The 24,932-nt window shown below is 35.6% G+C and overlaps 1 protein-coding gene across 12 annotated transcripts in view; it reads right to left on the bottom strand.

Annotated features, from left to right (window-relative positions):
* dlg1b (discs large MAGUK scaffold protein 1b) overlaps window positions 1-24,932 on the bottom strand; it is a 129,232-nt gene that overhangs the window by 96,637 nt on the left and 7,663 nt on the right. For all 12 annotated transcript variants that reach the window (XM_073848888.1, XM_073848889.1, XM_073848891.1 and 9 more), the window contains exon 3: window positions 17,052-17,215. In XM_073848888.1, the coding sequence (XP_073704989.1) occupies window positions 17,052-17,215 (164 nt within the window). The remainder of the gene's footprint in view (window positions 1-17,051; window positions 17,216-24,932) is intronic.

The following is a 24,932-nucleotide window of genomic DNA, read 5'->3' as shown; positions in this document are numbered from 1 at the left end:
TACATGGGGGAAAAACACGGAAAACTGTGTTCTGTAATCGGCCTTCGGCCCAGTGTGTAATTTTGTTCAGCTTCGGCCAAGAATTTTCATTTCGGTGCATCCCTAATTAATTTTAAACATTCTAAACTTGATTTTGTGTGACCTAAGTTGAAAAGAAAAATAAATGTGCCAAATGGCCTGTAACAGTACAGTTTTACAACCTAAACCATCCGGCCTGATGGAAGAGTCTTATGTCACAAATCTGGGTATTAAGACTTGTGTAGCTTAATATAATGTAAATGATGTCTCTTACGAAAATATGTAGTAGAAAACCCATGAAAGATGTACGTTATTTTAAAAATCCACATTGTTATATAAATATTTTGGACTATGGGGGGGGGGGCGCCATTATTTTGATTACGTGAAACTGTTGCACTTGGTGAACTACTGGCACTGAGCTATGCTATTTTTACCGCAACACAACTCGGAATACACAACTTAGAAAATAAAATACTGATACGATGACTACAGCTACTGAAAGAACTTACAGGTGGTGATTGATATAAGTGTAGACTCAAACCAAATGTTGTACCATTGATTTCCCCCACAAATAGTCTAAACAAACCTGGATATCGAGTGAAATGTGCACTGAGAAACTCCTTCAGGCTGCGGCGTCATGACAAGCGTCTGCATGTTTACATCGTTTGTAAGCTCTTTCAGTAGCTGTTGTCTACTAAAAGCCTCAAAGGCATTAGGGCTAAAGTGGAGCGTCTTGCCAAACCTTCTTTTCTCACTTTAGCAATGGAAGAAATTGAATAAACAACTTAACTCGTAAAATACACACAAAGATATGTGAAAGAACCCCTATGATCCCTACTGATGTTATTGTGGGGCATGTCTAATAAGGAGCAACAAATCCCATGACTGTCCTCTCAATGAATCTGTTTATGTTCTGAGAGAAGTGAAGACATTGGAGTGGTCTCAGTGGAGGTGCCAGCAGCTGCACTGCACAGGTCACAAGAGAAGAGTCCTCCATCCTATTCAAACTCCCATGATACGCACAACAGCCCTCTGGCAAACAAAAGCAAATGATAGCTTCCTTTTCTCTAGTCCCATCAGGCTAGATTTAAATGCAACATTGCATTTGAAATTGCTGAAACATGATTTGAACACAGTAAAAATTACACCATAGCATAAAGAGGCAATAGTCGGATCTGAGAGACATATATACCTATTTCCAAATGAGTGTTTTGTGTGTGTTTTAAATTATGGGAGGCACTTTCAGTTTGGGAACGATCCACACAAAAAGACTGAAACAAAAGTCCATTGCATTTTAAATTATGGGAGGCACTTCCGTTTGGGAAAGACTGTATACACTATAAATAATCCTTATCTATCAGTTTGACTGAATGAACTGTACATTTTTCTTCATGACGTCAAGAAAATAATGTTTGGTGTTTTAACAAGAATAACAAGAATATATAGCAAAAGCTCTTTTCCATCCGCTATTTTCTTTTTCTTTTGTATTCTTCTGTAACAATATGAAAAAGACAATACTTTTTCAGGATTCTTTGATAAATAAAATGTTTAAAATTTATTTAAAACAGAAATATTTTCTAACAATATACACTACTGTTCAAAAGTTTGGGGTCAGTAAATTTTTATTTTTTATTTTATTGAAAGAAATTATTACTATTACTCAGCAAGGATGTGCTCAATTGATAAAAAGTGATAGCAAATACTTATATTGTCAGAAAAGACTTGTTTTAAATAAATGTGGTTCTTTTTAACTTTTTATTTATCAAAGAATCCATGTCATTCTTATTAATTGAGGGTCATTTTTTAGGATTTTTTGCCCAAGCAAAGTCTCTGAGAACCTGACACATTGCACATCTGGAGACTCAAGGTAGGTTGCAGTTCTGGAAAACGGTGGAGCTGGACACTAAATGGTTCCTGATGGTTTCATATGTAATTCTTAACATTAATTCTTACTTTTTTTGCGATTAACATGCATCTTTTCTCCTCCACCTGTTTTTTTCTGACAATGCAGACCCAACGAGCGTTTTTCTGTCCGGTGGTCATGGCTTAACGTTTGCAAATTCCAGTATTGCATTAGTATTGCGTCTTTCTCATGGGCATTTAATAGTTTTTGACTTTTCAGTCTGAGGTAAATCTCTTTTTTGGCTCATTTTATCTGTAAAAGAAAATGTGTCTAATAATTCTGCACGCCTGAATATAAGGAGTTTTTCACTTCCAGCCTTCATGGACAATTATATCACTTAAAAATAATTAAATACAAAATGAATAGTAGTTATTATGATTGATGTGGTTTGGAATTGGTCAAATGTGCTTGGAAAAAAAATATGACCACAATATCAACGTGCCTAACAATTGTACACACTACACATACATATAGTATGTAAACAAACCTTTATTTTGAATGCGACTAGTCACAATTGTTTTGTAGCTCTAATATTAATGTTTATTTATATTTTAAAAAAGTGCAGTACATTTTCATGCTTCAGTAATGTTTAGGCAGTGCAGTCCAACCTATTGTTATCAGTTAAATTTAGGGCTTTATCGAGAGTCTATGCAGATGAAGAACCACATGAGGGCTTTTCCCTTTTTCAGCAGTAGCCACGCCTTTCATCACGCCACATCTCCACTGAGAGCTGTGAGTCCATATGAGTCCATAAACGTTGTGGTTTAAAATCAGTCCAGAATGTGGTTTTGTAAGCTACATTTTTACATTTACTCCAACAGCTTTAAACCTAGGTTTACCCTGTTAGTACACACAGGCATTGCTCCATCAGAGCTGACCAGCAGGTTCTTGACCCCAAAAACAACCAACCATATTTTTAGAAGAGGAGATACTGCGTTCCAGCTTGATATGACAGAGCCACTAAATGCATAATTCAGCACAAAGAGAAAGAAAAAGCTTGACATCATCCCCATGCATAAAAATGACAAGAGTAAGAGGGACCTGAGAGACATCAGCTACATGATACACTACGGCACTTCACATTTAGACAACAATGGTGCTTGCCTCACTTATTTTAATATATTAATGCTGCGAGACCTTTCAAGACAGTATCAAGAACTAGTCACGGCAGACTGCCATCAAAGATGTTGTATATTTGAAGGAAGTGATTAGCGCAGACCGTAATGCCCAGAGGAGTTCAGTCCATATCAGAGCCAATGAGTCACTTATTTGCATGGATTGAGATAATGTGTAGCATGACATTTGATGCAGGCTACGCTACAGTGACTTCCACACAGCCCCACTAAACCAGATTTAAACAGTGCATACACAAGCACAAATGAGCTGAATTACTTGTGTCTGTTTAATCCCTAAGGCCAGTCCATGGCTAGTTTTTATTACAGAGCTCTTTGGCTCTGCTCTGTAGATTATTAAAGCACGTAACGTTAAACCCAGATTTAAATGTTTCAGAGCGCATAATGTTGACAAGCAAATATCGTATGGATGGTACGGTCAGTTGTGATGGACAGGCAAAGAAAATGTTAAAGAGGGTAGTTTAGGAAGGGAAATGATATTCAACTCTGATAATATAATACACTTTAGTAATGACAAACAGAAAGCCAAGAATGTATACAAAAAGAGCTTCTTCTTGACTTTTTCTCTTGGTACTGGGTGAAGTCAATGCAAAGCCCACATGGAAATCTATGTGCTTTTAACTGCAAGTCTGACATGCCCTGAGGCTGGCACCGACCAGAGGAGACATGAGCATGAGCAGTCATGCATGCAAAAAACATGCAGTCACTGCACACAACTGGAGCCCATCCTCTGTGACGCCTCAAAACCAGGCACTCAGAATAAGGGGCGGGTGCGTCAGGGGTTAGGAAGACAGGGGAAGAGACAGAAAGCAAGCACTCTTTGAGAATTCCCAAACAGGGACACAAACCCGAGCAGGGTTGAGCAAAAATAGCCTCATCTGCAACATTTCTGACAACAGAAGCTCATAGGTTATTCATCGATTTACTTCGAAATGTCATTTGAGTAGTCTATATTTAGGGATCATAAATGTAAGCGTACACTGTTGCTAAAAATGATAACCATAAACTCTTCAGAAATGAAATAAACAGCGGTTTGTGAGTTCAGATCAGTGCAAAACATTACCCCAGGCTGAGCCAAACTGCTCATAAACTGCTGTAGCTTGCACTCTGCGGTGCACTCCAACTTTATTTACATAGTTATCAAAGGTTCAGATTACAGTCAGGACACAGCAATTTTATTCTGGATTTCTTGTGTAACCGGATTTCTAAAAATTGTTTGTTACATTTTTGCAAAACAAAAAAAGTAGGGCAGTCAGTTAGTCAGGTGAAGTCAAATTTACTGTTATTTAAAATGGGTAAAATTTAGTCATTTCAATCACAAATTCGAATGAGGGCAAAGTTTTCACAACAGGTTCAAGTTGGTCACGCAGATACGGGGAGTTGTGAGCAGTGCTTCTTCATACATTGACATTAGACAATGGAGAAAAAAAAAATTGCCTGCAAAATTTGGCCAAAATTTCTTTTGTGAGACTACACCCAAAAAAGGGGAATTTCTTTCTCAAACTACAGTGATAATGTAACAGAAATTAAGCACTGCATACACATCAGCTACAGTTCTGGCCCAGTCACAATGACTGCCTCAAACTGTCCTGTTTCCCAAGAGAAACCAAGACACGTGTAACAGTGACACACAATGTCCAGCATGCTGCCTAGTGGTACTTCCCAATATATAATTTTTTGTTTTCAAATATGTGACCCTGGACCACAAAACCAGTCATAAGAGACCATTTTGTTTAAGGGGAGACACTGCAGGCAAAAAAGCTGTTTTTTCATGCACCTATCAAGTTTGAGATTTTGGGCTTTTTGGTTTTTGATAAAGTGTTTTTTCAGACTAGTGGAAAAAAAACATCCAAAAAACACTGTTAAGTGTTTCTTTTATAGCACATTATCTATTTGTGTCGTCAGATTTCAAATACAATCCATATTTTTAAAGGCTGCTTTCTCAAAATTTGATTTTTCTCCTACACTGAGCCATAAATCTCCACTTTAGTAGCACTTACAAACACCAAACTTTACTTTTTATTTCTTGTCTATTTCCTGAAGGTTTTTACAGAGGGATTTCTTCATATATAATTTGCTTGATTTTATACATTTTATTCCTCAAAAAATGGTAAAAAAAATATATATAGTATTTCCTGTCTGTTCAAAGTTTTTTCTGAATTATGTTGTGACGAAATGAGATACCCAAAATCCCCTCTGTAAAAACTTGAAAAACTTGACTCTAAAATGAAAAAGATAAAAAAGATAAAAAAGAAATTTTGAAACTGACTTCATCCAGTGTTTAGATTTTTGTACTAGAAATTTATGCAAATCAAAAATAATGCCTCATTTGCATATTAAACCCTAACATTTTAGAAAACTTGTAATACAAAAAATGTAGTAATCAGTAATCAGTCAACTGAGTAAGGTGATAACTATTAGTTTTTTTTTTACCCTATTCACCTGCAGTGTCTTAACATACTGAATAAATAAGCTTTCCATTGATGTATAGGATGTTAGGATAGTACAATATTTGGCAGAGATACAACTATTTGAAAATCTGGAATCTGAGGGTGCAAAAAAAAAAAAAAAAAAAAATCAAAAAACAAAAAAAAAAAAAAAAAACAAAACACCTTTAAAAGTTGTCCAAGAGTTCTTAGCAATGCATATTACTAATCAAAAATTAAGTTTTGGGTTAGGGTTAGGGTTAATATCTTCATGAAACATGATCTTTACTTTTTTTTTTTTTTTGTGTAACTGTATTACAGAAAAACTATAATAATTTTACATTCTTTTGTGATTTATATATTATTATTGGTAAATATAAAGGTAGCAAGGCAATTAGACAACAAATAACCCAATATTTAGGTAGTGTTTAACCCAGCAACACAGTTAATCTGACCCACTGGTTGGGTCAAATAAACAACCCAGCATTTTGGGTCAAATGATTTAACCCAGCACTTGGGTCAAAACAACCCAACGCGTGTTCTGTCCCATAGTTACCCAGCAGCTGGGTTATGGTTGGGTTATTTTTTAACCCAGCACTTTTTAGAGTGTACTATCCTAATGATTTTTGGCATAAAAGAAAAATTTTGACCCATACAGTGTATTTTTGGCTATTGCTACAAATATACCTGTGCTACTTGTGACTGGTTTTGTGGATCAGGGTCACATATAATAATACACTCGCTCAAATCAGTTTAACATATGATAAAAACATTACAGAAGTGACCAAAAATGCTATTCATATATTGTTTGGATAAATTACTTTGTCATAGGCCAGTATGAATCGAACAATAGTTATCACCTTCAGCCCACAGTTGAGAGACAGTACCAAAGATCAAAGACAGAACGTCAGCCTCCTGAAGGTCAAGATAAATGACAGCAAGGAGCTTGAGATAAACAGCATTAAAGCAGGGCAGAAAAGACTTGAATACAGAATTGCCAGATGTTGTCCAGACGTCCTGTTGCCATCTTACTTTCAAACAAAACAGCAAAAAATGAGCAATTCAGCATTGCATGTTCAGTCATCTACGAACAGATATAAATGACATTAAGTACTGTAATAAAAGAACTGAACTACAGTACAGTGAGAAACCACAGCGGGAGGTAAGTGTCGTGACATCAAACCAGTGGTGATATAATCAGTCATTTGGACAGCACATCCCTAAAAATATTGGTATCTGTAGTATCGAGTGCTACATGACTATACTAAGAATGTAAAATGAAGATGTGCCGTCTCTAGTCTCATGGCTTGTAGGCAGGCTGCTTCTGGATCATATGTGACCCTGGATATTTTTAACAATAGCCAACAACACACTGTATGAGTCAAGATTATCAATTTTTCTTTTATGCCAAAAACCATTAGGATATTAAGTAAAGATCATGTTCCATGAAGATAATTTCACAAATTTACTACTGTAAATATATCAAAACTTAATTTTTAAATTTAATTTTTTAACTCAATATTTTGATTTTTTGCACCCTCAGATTTCAGATTTTCAAATTGTTTTATCTCGGCCAAATATTGTCCTATCCCAACAAAACTATACATCAATGGAAAGCTATTTATTCAGATGACGTATCAAAAAATTGACACTATGACTGATTTTGTGGTCCAGGGTCACATTAAAAATAAAGAAAAAAGAAAAAAACATTTGATTAGTACTAAGGCTGAAAATTTGGGGATGCTATATGAAACAACTTCTTGATGGAATGAGTTTAAAAAAACAGCACATAGCCTTAAACTTGGTCTCAAACCATACATTAAAAAAAACACATAGATGCCAAGAAATGCATGAAAACGACAGGTGATGTTGAGAATTGGTTAAACACAATGACAGGAATGACAGGTCATTAGGTCAATGGCCAATCAATCGAGGTTTTTAATGGAATGTTTCACTTAATTTTGTCTCCACAATCTTAAATATTTAATTACAACCATTACCAACAACCATTGGTTAACAACCATATCACCAGAAGAAACTTAAAAAGACAAAATACTATAAACTTGCATTATCATGTATTTTCTTGTTGCATGAGCAGAGATATATTGACTTTCAAAAACACAAAAAGCTAGTACAAAGGTCTCAAGTTTAATACATTTCAGGGTTAAGATCATAAAACTGCCATCAATACGTAATTAGTAAAGTACGGCTATTATAGTGTGTACACAGAAATAAACCGAATTAATAACAATAATAAAATGCGGTAAATGCCTTCATTCTGATAGTAGCAGTAAATCTGTGCTCTTACCTTGGTAGTAACAATACAAATGCAGTCCATTCTCTCCTATCGGACAGAGACCTCGCGCCTCTCAGCATCTCATTTCGCAACTCTCTTCTTTAACGAGAATCACGCTGAATCCGCCAATAAATGCGGCGCTCACGGCAACTCCTTAAGGACCAAAAGTAAAATAACAGCGATCCACGTGTTTGTATTTGTTCTCTATGTTGGCCATGTCAGTAAAGTTCACAAAGAGAGAGAGAGAGAGAGAGAGAGAGAGAGAGAGAGAGAGAGAGAGAGAGAGAGAGAGATGCGCACACGTCTCCAAATGAGCCCGAAAGCGCATAAGCGAGAACGCGCTGCATCACCACGCGGGTTTGCTCTAGCGCTGCTTCATCAAGAATCTCACTGATGAAACCTTGCAGAGTAAATGCCTTTACTTCTTTGCGAATATCAAACCTGTTTAAATTGAAGCGCTGGAAACAATTTCTCTGTTTCTGAAAGTCCGTGCCCGCATTTATGGATAACTTAAAGGAAAACGTATGTATTACGAAAGAGTCAGTGTCTAAAAACGAATGGTTTTCATGATAATAAAGATAAAAAATTCAGTATTCCGTGACATCTTTTGCCTCAAGATAACGTCGAAAAGCCATCTAGTGCGCATGTTCGCATTCCCATGCAGAGTTGCGATACTTTTTAATACTTTGTTAAAGACCACATTAGCTAGCATAACGTAAAAAGACGTTGCACGAACTGCATGGATCCCAGAAGGGTAATAACTCATATCAGTGCAAACATTTTTCATAGCTGTCACCACTGTCTGATTAAACTGCCTTGCTGAAACGGAGAAGTCTCTTCAGGATAATCAAAACTTCAGGAATTTATTACAACTTTATAATGCCAGTGTGAATGACAATTTCTGAACACATAAAACTTGCACTGCAATATTTTTTCATTCACAACAGAGTGTGCCACATCCTGTAAAGACTGACAAGTACAGATTTGAAAGTGACAACTCGTACAGGAGAGAGAAATCCAGACACCCCACAGAGAAAGTGTTTTGGCAGATCTCAAGCATGTTCCCAGCAGATGCAGCCCCACCAACAGTCACCTCACACACATTTTAACACTGAGCCGACGGTGTAAAAGCAGCCTTTATATAGCTCATACTGTAGACTGTCCTGATGCAGCGTAAGAATAAATATTTGATGCGCACAGTGATTAGACCTTCCCTTCAGAGGCAGCCTCTGTACTAGTGCATGCTGCAGTTGTATGAAGGGTTTTGGATCAAAGGAAACAAAAAGAAAACTGGGTAAAAACTTCTCTTACCCAGTTTCTAACAAAATAGTGCTGTGGTGGTATTCATGCTGAAGTCGGAACTTGGCCCGGGGGAAATACAAAGCACTTCGAAACCCACATTTCCTCTGACTTGCAAGATATACGTTGACAAGACCACAAACACGCATGTGCATCGGAATCTTTAAAAGTCTTATTTTTTTTTAACATTTTTTAACATTCTAAAAGTAATTTCAACATCTTTGGTGTTAAAAATGTACTACTGAGATTTCCAAAAGTGAATTCACATGTTGTATTTGTCAACAGTATAATAGAATATTATGTTTTATTATAAGAAAAACATGCAGAACATGCAGAATTTAAGAATAAGATGTCTGATAAATAAGTCATCAACTAAGTTCAAAAGTTTGATTCTTAATACTGTGTTCTTACCTGAATGATCCACAGCTGTTTTTTTTGTTTGTTTGTTTGTTTGTTTGTTTGTTTGTTTAGTGATAGTTGTTCACGAGTCCCTTGTTTGCCCTGAACAGCTGCCTGCTGTTCTTCAGAAAAATCCTTCAGGTTCCACAAATTCTTTGGTTTTCTAGCATTTTGGTGTATTTGATCCCTTTCCAACAATGACTGTATGATTTTGAGATCCATCTTTCCACACTGAGGACAACTGAGGGACTCCTATACAACTATTACAGGAGGTTCAAACGCTCACTGATGCTCCAGAAGGAGAAACGATGCATTAAAAGCCAGGGGGTGAAAACTTTTGAACAGAATGGAGATGTGTACATTTTTCTTATTTTGTCTAAATATCATATTTTTTTCATTTAATTTACATGATTTCCAGAAGACAAAAAATAAGCTAAATTTATACCCCTATCTTTAAATTCAAAAAAGTTAATTGCATTAATGATTTTTTCTGAATAACAGCAGGCAGTTTAACTGTTCAGGACAAACAAGGGACTCATGAACAACTATCACTAAATAAAAAACACAGGTGTGGATCATTCAGGTAAGAACACAGTATTAAGTATCAAGAGAATGTAAACTTTTTAACGGGGTCATTTTTATAAATTCAACTATTATTTTCTCTTGTGGACTATTAGTACACATCTTATGTAGAGTATGGACAATTTTTACTCATGTATACATTATCATTGTAAATAATTAGCCTTAAGACTTAGCTGTATTGTGGCAATTATGACATATTTCGGCTTCTCATGCTATAAGCTACAGGTGTTTTATAATAGTTGATGTGCTTCAAAATAAGTGAACAACCTATAGCATGTGCGCAATATCGAATAACAAGAGTATGCTTTTTATTTATATTAAATCTCTCGCAGCTGCATGTCAAATGTTCTTTTCCCAGTGTAAATCTATTAAAATACTATAACTGCACTTAGTCAAGACTCAAGAGCACAGCATGCTGTGTGTGAACCCTTCAAGCCAAAAACCTTCCACAGATCAATTCAGATGCTGACTTAAATCTAGTGTATTATGCAAGTTATGTATAATTAACAATATTATTTTAAGTGTATTACTTTTTGTATTACTTTTTTATATCAACATACAAGCACTTGATTGCATTGGTGTATTTTTGCAGAACAGGTTTTTTAATTTATTACTGATATTTAACTGACCTTGTAACATACATTAATATAAAGAAAATGTGACCAGCAACACAACTTGAGGTTAAAAAACTTGTGCTGTTTGAAATTCCCTTAAAACTGGGAAACTCTCTCACTGGTAGACCACTGTATGAATGAATAGTTACACAAACAATTAGATGACTGGCTGTAATTTACAAGCAATTTAGCCATTATCAGTCTAGCTTGCTGATAAATTGATAACAGTGTCTCTGCAGAAACAAATACCACCAAGTAATGATTGAGAGGGATTATTTTTGTACAGATCTACAATTTTTTTTTTCTGAAAATTTTGCATAGTGCACCTTTAAATTTTAGCTTATTTTTAGAAAAACTATGTTTTAAAAAACCTTAAACCTACATTATTCCACAACCCTAGTTTTCACATACCCCACAATCTCCCTTGACCTGGGTTTTTTCTTAATGGATTCTTTTCACAATTCCAAGTTTAGAACATGAAAGTGGACTATCGCTTAATAACATTTAATGGGAGATATGGTATACACGGGAGACCATAGCAAATATTACTTTTGGATTTTCATTTCCTCGAACAGTCAAAGAGAAATACACTATTGCATTTCTATGAATTTTATTGACTAATTTTACATCCTTTGTATGTTTATGTTTTTCAAGACAAATTCCTTATGTGTGTAAACATACTTGACAAAGCTCTTTATATTTATGACACATCAGTCACTAGTTCAGCAGCTATATTAGTGTTTACTACTTTATTACCAGTAATTTTATACTGTTGAATATAAGACAAAGCACAGTATCATAAAAATTAATAATTAAATTAATTACTGCAATAAAAATGTGTCATCACAGTTTGAGAAATGGGTGAGTAGTGAAATTTAGTTTGACAAGGACATCAAGGTATAATCATTCTACACAAAAGGCAAAAGCTCAACAACACAAAATACACAAAGTTCGGTAAAAAAAAAAAAAAACAGTCCTTGGATACAAGATTTAAAAACACATTGATAAAAGGAGGTTTTTAAACTTAAAACACCAAACTGACATTTTCACAATTATATCTTTTAAGTCCAATTCCACAAATTATAGTTAAAAAAAAAAAAGTTAGCAGCTGTATCCAGCTGATAACGTTCAGAAATAAATGTCACATGTCAGAGAGGCTAACACATTTTGAATCAAGTTTCAGAATTGTGAAAATGCCACCCACCGCTTGGCCACCAAAACTTGCTTTCCCACCGATAATGCTGTGACCTTCGTCCACAGCAGACCCATAAGGCGAGCCTAAATGAATGGAGCGCAATGACACATGAGTCCCTCTATTCTTGGAGTAAACCCCATCGACAAGGCTTGAGGAACTGGGTAGGAGAAAATGAGCGGCCCAGACATGCGGCCATGGGGGATGCCCAACCCACCAGACCCGTGCCGGTATGATACTTACTTGGTCCAGCTCACTGTGGGAGGATTTCGCTTTAGCGAGCACATGAAGGATTTCATTTAGGAGGGGAGAATCCTGAGAGTGACCATTTTATTAACACAGAAAGAAACAAGAGGGAAAAGAAAAAGGACATTGAAATACACAGCAGAGGTACAAGTTAGTCAAGTTGATTTAAAATTACCTATATTCCACTAGTATGAAGTTTAAAAGCCTGAAAAAAGCAACAACTAATATTTTGTTTGCATAAAACAAAATATTAGAAAGTACTGTAAGTTACAGTGGAAGACAAATGAGAATAAATCTGTGATTATTGCATTAATGGTAAGACAGATCATTCCGAGTTGGATATAAAGGTGTACCAGTGTATAGAATCAGATTAGTTTAGTGACTAACTTACCCACAGACAAATAAACAACATTTTGTCTTGTGACATGGGTCATTCTGAAAATGTCATGTTGTTAGTGGGATATTAGTCGATTGATAAAGATCCTTTTAACTAGGCTAATGTGTGGAGCCAATGCTGGTTTGCTATAAACAGTATAATCTCTTCTTTTATAAATATGTGACCCTGGACCACAAAACCAGTCTTAAGTCGCTGGGGTATATTTGTAGCAATAGCCAAAAATACATTGTAGGGGTCAAAATTATTGATTTTTCTTTTATGCCAAAAATCATTAGGAAATTCAGTAAAGATGATGTTCCATGAAGATTTTTGGTAAAATTCCTACTGTAAATATATCAAAATGTAATTTTTGATTAGTAATATGCATTGTTAAGAACTTAATTTGGACAACTTTAAAGGTGATTTTCTCAGTATTTTGATTTTTTTGCACCCTCAGATTTCAAATATTCAAAAAGATGCATCTCGGCCAAATATTGTCCTATCCTAACAAACCATACATCAATAGAAAGCTTTCATATGATGTATATATCTCAGTTTTGTAAAATTTAATCTTATGACTGGTTTTGTGGTCCAGGGTCACATATATTCGAAAGTGGCTGTTTATGTTGTACATGTCTACACACTGCAGGTAGGTGGTGGTATTGTGACAACTGCCTTTCCAAAACAGACTGGTCCAGCTACAAAATGCATACTGCATCAAATGCTTTACACATCACACGTCTAGAGCTGCTTGAATGTTTTCATCTGGTGAAAAACTGTAATAGATCTAACAGGAAATTTAATGTAATTTTGAAAGTAAAATGCTACAATGCATTTTTGGAAGTAAAATAAACTATAATTTACAATAAAAAAAAGAAATCTGACACTCCCAGAATTCCCTGTGTGACCACTTCTTATTTGATATTTTTTATTAAAATAAATGTTTCTTCTTAGCTTTTTCCTATCATTTACATATATTAGGGTTCCATGTTTTATCTTCTATTGTAAAATTAACGTTTATCGCATTATTGAGCAGCCTAATAATGTGATGTGTGTTAAAGGGATAGTTGACCCAAAAATGTAAATTTACGGTTAATTTATTGTCAAGCCGTCCAACATGTAGGTGACTTGTTGTCTTCTGTAGAAGCACATAACAGAACACAACATTAAAACCTGACAGTGTATTAATGTCTTATGAAGCGATTGTCTGTGCAAGAAACTGAACATTATTTACAACATTATTATCTGCAACTCATAGCCTCAGGCAAACCAAAAAATGCTTGCATTTTATGAATCACCAAAGATCTAAGCTAAAAACTTCTTTACTGTTCTACTCAAGAAAAAATGTCACCTATAACTTGGATGGCCTGGTGAGTAGTTGAACAGTACATTTTTATTTTGGGGTGAACTATCACTTTGGGGGGGGGGGGTGTTCATTTTTTATTTTTTTTCACTTTTCATTAGGGATGCACCGAATGTTCGGCAAACAAAATTATTTGAAGAAGCAAAAAGGCAGAATAAATTATACCGAAAAATGATGTCACGCGATTAAATAGAGGCATGTAATGAGAATCATTCGTAATTTTTCTGCTGTCAGCAAAAAGTAGTACTGATTCTTACTGTGGGTTTTTGCCAAAATAAAAGTCAACATTCATAAATGTTAGCATTGTAATTTTTCTGTTGTTCTGTAAAATAAAATAAAAAAGACAAAAATAATTATACATTTAATATAACATTCTCCTTTGCTCAGCAAGGCTGCATTTATTTGTACATTAAAAACACAATCCTGATTCAAGAAGGGGGTCTTAAAAATGCCCAAAGATTATTATTTTTACTAACTTATTAATTTTAAGTTAAATTGTGCTTTGTTGGTAGGCTATAATATCTACTAGAATCAGTGTTATGTAAATACTTTTAAATTGTTGTTTTGTAATTGATTTTTTTTTTTTTTTTTTTGAAAAGCAAGACAAAACTGTTAAAAAGCACATTTTGGTTATTTAATTTATGCAATGGTGAAAAAAATTGGCAAAATACATGGGGGGAAAAAAACATAAAAAAACGTGTTCGGTAATCGGCCTTCGGCCCAGTGTTTAATTTTGTTCGGCTTCAGCCAAGAATTTTCATTTCGGTGCATCCCTACATTTCATTCCATTGACTTCCATTCATACACTCGCCAATGTGAACAGGAAACGCAAGCTTATGCGAATTTCGTGTGTTCCAAAGTTCAACTATGGCAAACTCTTTGGTGACCAGAGTTTGTGTCATATGAAGATGTGTGATAATAATAATAAAATACAAGATCAGTCTGACCCATGTGAGCTGAAATAAAACAATGCTGACTTTAAATCTTTAAATTGGAGAAGCAAAATTTTTACATTACATTTTTTTTTTACATTTTGGATGTATTATATGTTGAATTATGTTTTTTTATTACAACTGTTGTGATGTCAGTAAAAATTGTGTGTGCTCAAAGTCTAGCATGACTGCAGCTATGATGGTGTTTTGTATTGGTGTGTATGACACCGTGCACCTTCTATATGAGTATTTACTTCAGCTTGAGGAAAAGCTACTTGTGATGAACTTTGATTTGTCGTTTTTCTCTTTTCCATCTGTGTTACTATGGTGGTTGTCAGTATATGTTAAAGGTACAAAACAGAGTTTAGTAGCAGTGTTTTTATACAATTTTATTATTTACCATTTTTAAGCTGTAAATATTTACAGGTTGTTCTGTAAAGTTGTTTTATTCTTTCTGTATTTTTTTACAGAATTATTCTGGCAACAACAGCTGCCAGTTTTATTTTGTACAATTAACAGAATTTTTGTTTTTACAGTTGCAAGACACTAAGTTAGCGGTCGGATAAGTCACTATCCAACCTTAATTTTATTATTACAAGCGATTAATTCATGCAGTTTTCAACAAATGAGATGTTGAGTACAAAGCATGTTTGTTTAGTTTTGATATAGTTTTATGTTAGATGTTATGGAAGGGCAAAACTATTAATAAACTTTAGTAAAACTTAAAAAAAAAATAACTCTGCAAAACTCATGGAGTTACCTTAGAATTCCAAAGCTTATCTGTCCAGCAAGTAAACTAAAAATTCCATAACAAACATTCAGTCATACAGAAGTGTTTCTTCAATATGGGCACTTTTGATACTGTTTATTTCTCACTGTCAGTATTTTGTCTACTACAAATGTACAATAATGAACATACATCACAAGAGAATTCTGTCAGTACAGTGTTTCAAAGCATTTCGTGGTAAAACGACACATTATTTAAATATAAATTTACTGCTATAAAGCTAGTTTTAGGGCTAGCATGTTTCTTTAAAACACAATAACATTGCATTAAAAAAAATGTATAAACTTCATATTTTCACTATTTGTTCATAATTGCATAAAATTGCAGTTTGATTAGAAATGCACATTAAAAAAAATACTGTGATATGCTATTGATATATCAGTGTGTAATGAATTATGAGCTTACAAAACCACATATAATGTTTGTTCATTTTGTTGCGTGCATTACACATTTGTGAGAACCTTTTATACTTTTAACTGAAAGCAAAATAAAACTGACTGAAAGAGACAACTGTTGTGTTCTCTTCTCTCCCATTTGCAGCTTACCACATCCGCTTTTTTCCACACTTTTATTTTATAGCTGTGGTGGGAAATGACCAGTGCTTAAACAATTTCATGACACTTTAAGCAAACATCAAGCAGCAAATGTCTGAAGGTTTCTCTGTACATCCACTCCTACATTCAAAAAAATTGATTTTTACTGCTTGTTCAGTTCAGTTACTTAAAATGAGTTAATGCAGCGATTCTGTCACATCTTATCTATCTTGTTATGCTTTTAAGAGGTCATTCAATGACTAAAAAGTGCTTAGTTTCAGGATATTCTGCATAAGTACAGTATTCTGTTCCTCTGCATCAGGAAAGAGAGAACATCTGCTACTAAAGTATTCAAGTGCACAAATAGCATGTACAGAGACTGCAGTTAGTGCCACAGAGCGTAAAGACTCATTCATCGTATTTGTTTTCAACAGCATCACGCATAGCTACTGAGACCAATATGCTCCCCCTGAATCTAGGAGGACAGAGTGTTTTTCCGACAGTTTCTGTGAAAGTGTCATTCTATAAACGTAGTCATTCTATAGCATGCAAAGCAGGATGTCAAATTCTTAGAAAGCCTGACTGATGATTACATAGAGGGTGTGACAGCAAAAGCATGTGCGCATTTCCTATTCAGAAAAGTTACAAATGAAGTTTAAGACTGTCATTGATCCCCCAAAAAACATGTCAATCAACCATAGGCCATGTCTGGTTAAATGACCATGTTGTGGCATGACTTGTTTCATGATTTGTGAAAAACAAGCAAGCAGCATACCATTTTCTGAATTTCTTTAAATACATTCAAATGTTTATTACACTGAGATGTTTGTGAGATGCTAGAAATGTGTTTGCAGACATCAAATGCCATACAAAGTTTTAAACAGCATCAAGCTGACCTAAAAAAAAAAATCACTAATCTAATTCAGATGACTGGACATTTAAGCACACTTACCTCTATGCTGGTGCTAAGGCTGGGCAGGGTGTCTGAAGTCACCGTTGTGCTTTGAATGCTGGAGAAATCCCACAGGTTCACTGGGGGTATTGCATCGGGCACTTTCACAGATTCCCCACATCTCTGATTATCCAATAAGGTCACTTCGTAAAATTCCTGGATATCTGTTAAAAGAGAGAAGATTTTCTTTTTTCTGTAATACCCATATCTGAGAAAGCTTACTAAAAAGATGTTATTCAGAAAAAGCAAGTTACAGTAGCCCCAACAAATATTTAGGGCCAGATTTACTAACATGCTGCGTTCCCCCTTTTTCCTCCGATAGCAATTCCGATACCCTATATTGGCCGATATGGATGTTGATACCAGTGAAGGTTTTTTTTTTTTTTTTTTTTTACCATTCAAATAAATGTAGAATTTATATATCTCTGTGTTTGGAACTGATAATCATTCTTTCACAGTGTTTAAATGACCGTTTCATTATAAAGAAAAATAAAATAATAAATAAAATAAAAAAATGTATATTCATAATCTATGACACAAATATATATTATAAACTATGTAGATAATTCAGCAGCAAAAGTTATTCTAGAAAAATCAGTGCACAATAATTTCAGAAATCCAAACTTTTTGCGAAAAAACATTATTTTGTGTGAAACAAATGTGATGTACTAAAATATTACACTTTACATTATTTGTATTATAAAATCCATTCATGAAAAACAATGTATATATATATATACGTTTACAATATGCGCATCCGGTGTGCAGAATTATGCGGTTGAAGCAACACAGAGTCACAGCCGTCTACGGTCACAGCACTCAGCGCTTTGCATTAAAAGGTTCAAAACATGGAAGAGAAATGTGTAGTTTATTATATCTGTGCAACAGTTTATTGAGCCTTTCTTTCAACAGTTTTAAAGCGCATTAAAAACTATTTATAGTCCCGTGTTACTCCTGTGTTTTGTTCTCACAGACACTAGGTAGCAAGTAACATGATTTAGAAACAACATTAAACTCCAGCACGATAAAGTCCTTTTATGCGAAATCATAGACATTTATCCACAAATCAAACATAATAATGGAAACACAGAATGATCTTGGAGAGAGCGTGAAGTTTGAAGGCTGAATGAATGACTGACTGCCACAGCAGAGTTTATGTAAACTTTAATGTAAGGACTTAAATATTCTTATGTACCTCATATTAAGCTATGGTATGGCTTCAGAAGACTTGGAATATAGTGCATGAAAACGTTATTGTGCTTTATAATGCTTTTATACGGCTTAACGTAACACGGAATAATACGCACAATATAGGATTTGGATCGGCCCTCTATGACCGATACCCCATCCGACGATGCATGGCAGTATTGGAGCTGATACCCGGTATGAACATCGGATCGGAGCATCCCTAACTAAAATAGTACTGTCAAGATTTACAAAAGACACGCAGTGAAGAATTAGCACTGAAAAGGCATGGAACTTGTGAGTATTAAAATGAATCATGCAACGCAATTTACTAATGTTTGCGCTTCTCAAATAATTGGTATTTGCGCCATTATTTAACACCCAAAAAAGCGGCAATTTTTGCTGCTCTTGATAGATTGTGCTGGTCATTATGGAAATTATCTGGCTGCGGCTTTGTTCTTTAATGTGCGCATTGCTAGTAAATCACACAGAATTTTCCCCTTCGATCTGCGCTTTTATGGAATTGTGCTCACAATCACTGCTGTGAACTGACCACACAAAATATGATTATGAAATGTAAAAAAAAAAAAAATAATAATAATAATATTTTTTATATATATATATATATATATATATATATATATATATATATAAACTTAAAAACTTCAAAATATTTTCTAATTATCATTAAAATCCCAGAAAATATTGAGATATAATTTTTGTCAATACGCCCTAACCAGTGCCAGTCTGATTTTTTTTGTGGATCCATTAAGTCATTTCCATGTAGTCATTTCCTCTCAAATTTACATAGGGCATAGCAGCCACAGGTGTAATTCATCACATTAACTATGAATATGTTTTACTAGTGTCCAAATATCCAAGTGGGCACTGTATGTTTAAGATAGAAGTGCTTTGAAGGTCATTCAAGGACACATTAATTGTGTATATTAAAATCTTGTGAATGCTTGTTCATTAATGATCAGGGTCTCTTAACCAGTGTGATTTAGTAACTAATAACACGCATCTATAAATACACATCCTAAAGTGAACATCAGTTTAAAGATTACAAACAAGAGTGTGGACTGAAGCTGGAAGTCATGGGAGATTTAAAGGTCGTTCAGAGCTGTTACAACATTCATCAGATTACAATCGTAACGATACAAGGGTCAACAAGCATGCTTTCAACAAAATCAACAGATGGACCCCACAGAAACTTATTATAAACATTTATTGCACTTATTTGAAAGCCACCACCCAGTCATGAGTAAACACAGTGCATATTTATGTATGTAAAGAGTAGATAAGACAGAAGCTCACACCAGTTTAAAAATCAAACAGTAGGAATCAACACAAAAGGCATTTGTGCATTTTTAAAATAAATTAGGGAACTAGTCTCTTCCGCAAGGGGAAATGACTGTTTAAAAGAATGGCGTGCTGTTGTTGGCTATGTTGTTTGACACTCGGCCGAGAGAGAAAATAGCAGAGGGATAGTTCTTCTATGCATGTCAGAGATTGGGTAACAGGTCTGAAAATACATGCTGGATCACATGGAGCTACACAGCAATGAGAATAAATATTTTTATAATGCACGCTGGTGGGGGTGATTCCCTCATCTCTGGTTTCCCTTTGAAATACTGAGTCCAGTGACTGGGCTCAGTGAGCCCCACTGAAAAAACACTGCAGGCTTGTAACCAAACTCCCACCAACACAGAGTGAGCATTTGTCCTATGTCCATTAATAATTTAGATCTGGCATATTTAATGGTCCCTATATTAGAGGTAGAGTATGAAATGCTCTAATTTTCATAAACATTTTTTGGTATACTGCTTTAAAGTCTCTTTACAGCCTGGACAGCAAGGTTCTGTGGAAGTCTCATGATCATAAAATGTTCGTCCAATGATTTGTGCAAATGCAATGACGGGAAATCCTACCCGTCTGTCAACCTATGTATCTCCACGCACATAACTGCAAGAATTTGGCACATACTGTCCAGGCTAAGCCAGAGGGTGTTTAGCCAGTGTGGAAAAAGAAATTCAGATACTGTTACAAAAATGCAAGCCAAAATTCAAAGACTCGCCAAAATATACAGAGATGTTGGTGCCGAGAGCCTCATGGTTAGTGTGCCAACTAGAGTTGGGCCGATAGACGATGCTATCGTTTTGGTACCTCACGATTCAATTAATATTGATTCCTGGGGTCTAGATTAAATAAAAAAAATAAATTCACGATTTTTTTATATTTTTAATCACGATAATTTTCAATGCTTTCTCTCGCAATTATATCATTGGGTAATTTTGACAGCCGATGCCGATGCCGATATCTTAGAGAACAGGGTGGCCGATTAGGGTTGTTCCGATTCCGATACTAGTATCGGAAATGCCACCGATACCACAAAAAAATTCTAGCATCGGAATTAGAGATCGACCGATATGGGTTTTTCTATAACCGATGCCGATGTTTAGAGGTCAGGGTCAGCCGATGGCCGATATGTGCTGCCGATTTGTTTGGGCCGATTTTTAGGGCCGATATCTTGAAGTTCTCCCCTTTATTTGCATGCTAAAATGTCACACTAATGGATGCACATCATTTCTAAACTTAACATCATGAACAATGAACACAATGAACCATCTTGATTTTGTGCACTGCACAGTATTATTATAAAGGATTTAACCAAAGTTAACCAAACAAATCAAACTGACCAAGTATTAAATATATAAAACAGATAATATAAAAACTGTCAATAATTTACATAAAAGTTTAAGAGCTGAGATTAATGTTAAACTTTAAATGATTTATATACGTAACTGAGAGGACCTGCCAGCAGATGGCATTTGATTCGTTTGAACAGCTGATTCATTCCTGAATAAAGCAAATGACTCTCTTTATGAATGAGAAATTGAATCATTTCACTAGATTCGTTTAAAAACGCACGTTCATTCATAAACAAAACACCGCTGTTTAAATGGAGATGCACAGCGGCTCAGTTGTGACTTGTTTCAGAATACTTTTGACGACAAAAGAGAGCAAAATCTTATTTTTGATGACGAAATAAAGCAAAATCAGGCAATAGTGTAATCTGCCTGCCATCCACCCGCACTTATATTTTTCTCAGATTTAGCAAACCCCACGTGATCTTCCTATTACAATTATTCTAATTCTTAGTTTTGCATGCTGATATGATGAATGGATGGTTCATTTTAACAGCTGATCTTCACATCGCTGCAGACTTACAGTATATATATAGGCTTAATAACTCGTGCTTTTAAGCCAAATCCGTGCTGAAAAAAATAACTTTTACTGACATCTGAACGTGACCATAGTTATAAACTCGCAGTATACCCAACCCGCGGATATAACCACCCTCTGTGCATCACTGTCTCTGAGCCAGGCGGAGAAATCGCAGCGCTGCATTGTTTGTGAGAGCCGCCGCGTTCTCCACCCCACGCAGAGTGAAATTCTCTGACTCCAATACAGGAAAAATAAAACAGAACTTATAACACTGGGGCTAATATGTTAGCAACAAGCTGCTGATCGTTTTAGACTACAGTCTTTAAACTTAACTGCAAGTAAGCAAACCTTTAACCAGCTGTAGCATTATGCCAGTTACCGACGGTTCTATGCTTTCTTTCACTAAGTGAAAGCAAAACTTCATAGTTTACTAGTAATATATAGTACATATATGGCCATGGGACTTTGAAATATCAGAATTTAATCCTTACCTTGATCTCTCAGAAATGTTATTGAATCTTACAAAAATTTTGGCTTGGGGTCCTTCACAGCAACGCGTTTTACCGCACCAATAACACGGGGCTGCCCGCAGACGTGCCTGACTTTAAATCGGCGCTACTAAACACGGATATCGGCCGATGCCGATATATTAAAAAATGGCAAATATCGGCCCGATATATCGGCCGGACGATATATCGGTCGACCTCTAATCGGAATTGGCGAGTACTTGATCCACGTACCGTTCCAATACCATTTTCTTAAACAAGACCCAAGTTATTCCCGCTAGCAAATCCCGGAAGCCAATTCTTTTTTGCTGCTCAGAATGCAAACACAGGAAGCTGCGCTGTGTTGCCACAAGCAACCACTGTTCAGAGCAGCGAAGAAGAAATACAAACGTGCTAGCAGTATGCCCGCTGTTTGGCAGTATCTCAGACTGGACCAACCAGCCAGTAAAATGGTGACATATCTCATATGTAGGGCCTTATGATTTCCGCAATGTGGAAAACACGGACGGAATCGTGAAATCCAGTCATAAAAAGGAATTTACAGTTTAAAGTGGAATGTCATGGAATTTGTCAAAGTTTGGATCATTAATCAAATGTAGATCATTACACTTAAATCAAATCGCGATATGGACTAATATTAAGCCACAAAACGACTGTTTAGATATGAATTCTGTGTGACATGTGGTTTTGTTAACTACTCATACTGAAGCGCGCATGACACTTGCGGCAATATTACAGGGCTCCAGACTGTGACCATTTTTTCTGCCAGTGCGACTAATTTACGTGAGCGGTCGCACTGGCGCGACCACCGCGTTGTTAAACTCAGGGCTACCATTTTTCTGTTTTTCCTAAAATTCTGGAAATTCACCAGGTCTTTAAGGATTAATATGCAGGGCACTGAAATAACTTCTGAATGCGCATTCGCTGTTTACTTTCACTTTCAAGATTCACGATCACACGTACTGTATGTTTGTATTACAGAGCGGCAGTACTTACATTTTACAAAATTAGATGTTTGTCAGTGGTGCTCAGGATCTCGCTATAGTCCTATCAGTCATCTCTCCTTACTCTGTTTATGTGAAATTTTATTTACTATAATGTAACAGACTACCGCTAGCAAGCAGCTAACCATGTCCCTTTAGTGGCTCTATAGAACACGTTATTCGCTTTCTGTGCCCTTCCAAATACAGATTCATGCTTCAGGGACACCGCTAAAAATGGACGATGTTCGTCCATCACAATGTTTTACACCACCAACCAACACCAATTTGGTAGAGAACGCCCAACCCTAGTGCCGACATATAACGCAACTGTGCTCACGGCAACCCGAGTTTGAATCCCGCCTTAAAGTCCTTAGCCAATCCAACCCCCCTCTCTCTTTTCCCCCCTCCTGCTCTTCTGTCTGTTCTCTGCTGTCCTATTGAATAAAGTCAAAAAACAAAGTTAAACGTTTTCCTAATATGTTGAACCTTTTATTCAAAGTAGCCTACATTTACCTGTTGAGACATGCATTTATTTTTAGAGAACCATGACACACAAAAGGTTTTACGGTTGGCCAAAAATAAAATAAAACTTTTGTCCCACAGACACGAAAGTTCTGGTTGGATAAACTAATCCAGGATTTATTTCTTGAGATTAATCGCTGTTCTCTCAAGGACCCTGTAAGCCTTAGAGAAGCTAGAGGTTGTCACTGAATCCTACCATTTAACATCTGACTGACCTCTCAATCATGCAGCTACTCCCAAAATAAAACAACAAAAAAGGGGCAACAAATATTGAGCCTGTTTACTGAAAACTAAAGACTGAAACTATTCAGGTGAAATGCAAGGGCCTTCTTGAATATATATATATATATATATATATATATATTGTTGTTGTTGAAAAAAAAACATACAAGTGATCACTCATCACAGGTGTTTTTCGGTGTCCAACTACCTGGAAATTGAAACATCTACCATGAAGAAACTGACATTTCCATGTGTGTATCAGTGACTGACATTATTCCAAAACATATCTTGTTTATTTCATGTAGTGACATCTGATAGCAGGTAACTGCTGGTTATGTGACAACTCTTAAGTGTTAAGAAAAGTTATGGTAGAAAACAAAATGTCAAGAGCAGCTTCAAATTATCTTATCGAAAACAATCTGGGACACATAAATCAAAGATCCTAATGCCAACATTTAGATTTTTCAAGTGCTGAATCATCATGCATCAAACTAATTAAAAATGCATTATATAAGAGTGTGCCTTTACACAGCACTCTAGCTGAGTCAGCTGCATTATCTGAGGAAAATATTTCATATCTTCATTTGCAAATCTCATTGAAGCACGTCAGGAAGCAGATGGTCAAAGATACTCTATTTGCAAGCAAATCATCAATGTACAGTTATGCTGAACTACTGTAGTAGAATTGACGAATATGTTTGCTAACAATCACTCGGGGTGGTATTTAAACTTGGTATACACATAATTCAGTCTCTGCAAATGGACATTAATCTGATCTACTGTTCCTGCGCTATAGGAATCTAATCAGAAGTCCTTTCCACAATAATGTTAATGCCAGGCAGCAAAAGTTCTTTCATCACCTCATGTTGCAATTACAGTTTGAGTTTTAAGTTTGCTCTATCCATGGGATAGAGCCCATGTTGGGGCTTCTGTATTTCATATTTCACAAACGTACTTTGTGATTTTAACTTTATTTAACAATTTCTTCTCTTCTGTGTCAGTCTCACATTCACGAGAGTACCACAATGCATGTGAGCCGCCATTCAGATGTAGAACCTCCATCTCTCTTAGGTCATCGTCGGTATATTCTGGTCCAAACGTGTAAGCTTACTGTTGAACCACTGATGTCACATGGACGATTTTAACGATGTCCTCACTACCCTTCTGGGCCTTGAACGTGGTAATTCCACTTTCGATTTCTGCTTTAAAGTGCCCCTATTATGCCTTTTCAAATA

This window comes from Garra rufa, chromosome 10, assembly GCF_049309525.1.
Source record: "Garra rufa chromosome 10, GarRuf1.0, whole genome shotgun sequence".
Classification (NCBI taxonomy): Eukaryota; Metazoa; Chordata; class Actinopteri; order Cypriniformes; family Cyprinidae; genus Garra; species Garra rufa.
Note: the sequence above shows the minus strand (reverse complement) of the source record. Positions and strands in the feature narration are given on the sequence as shown.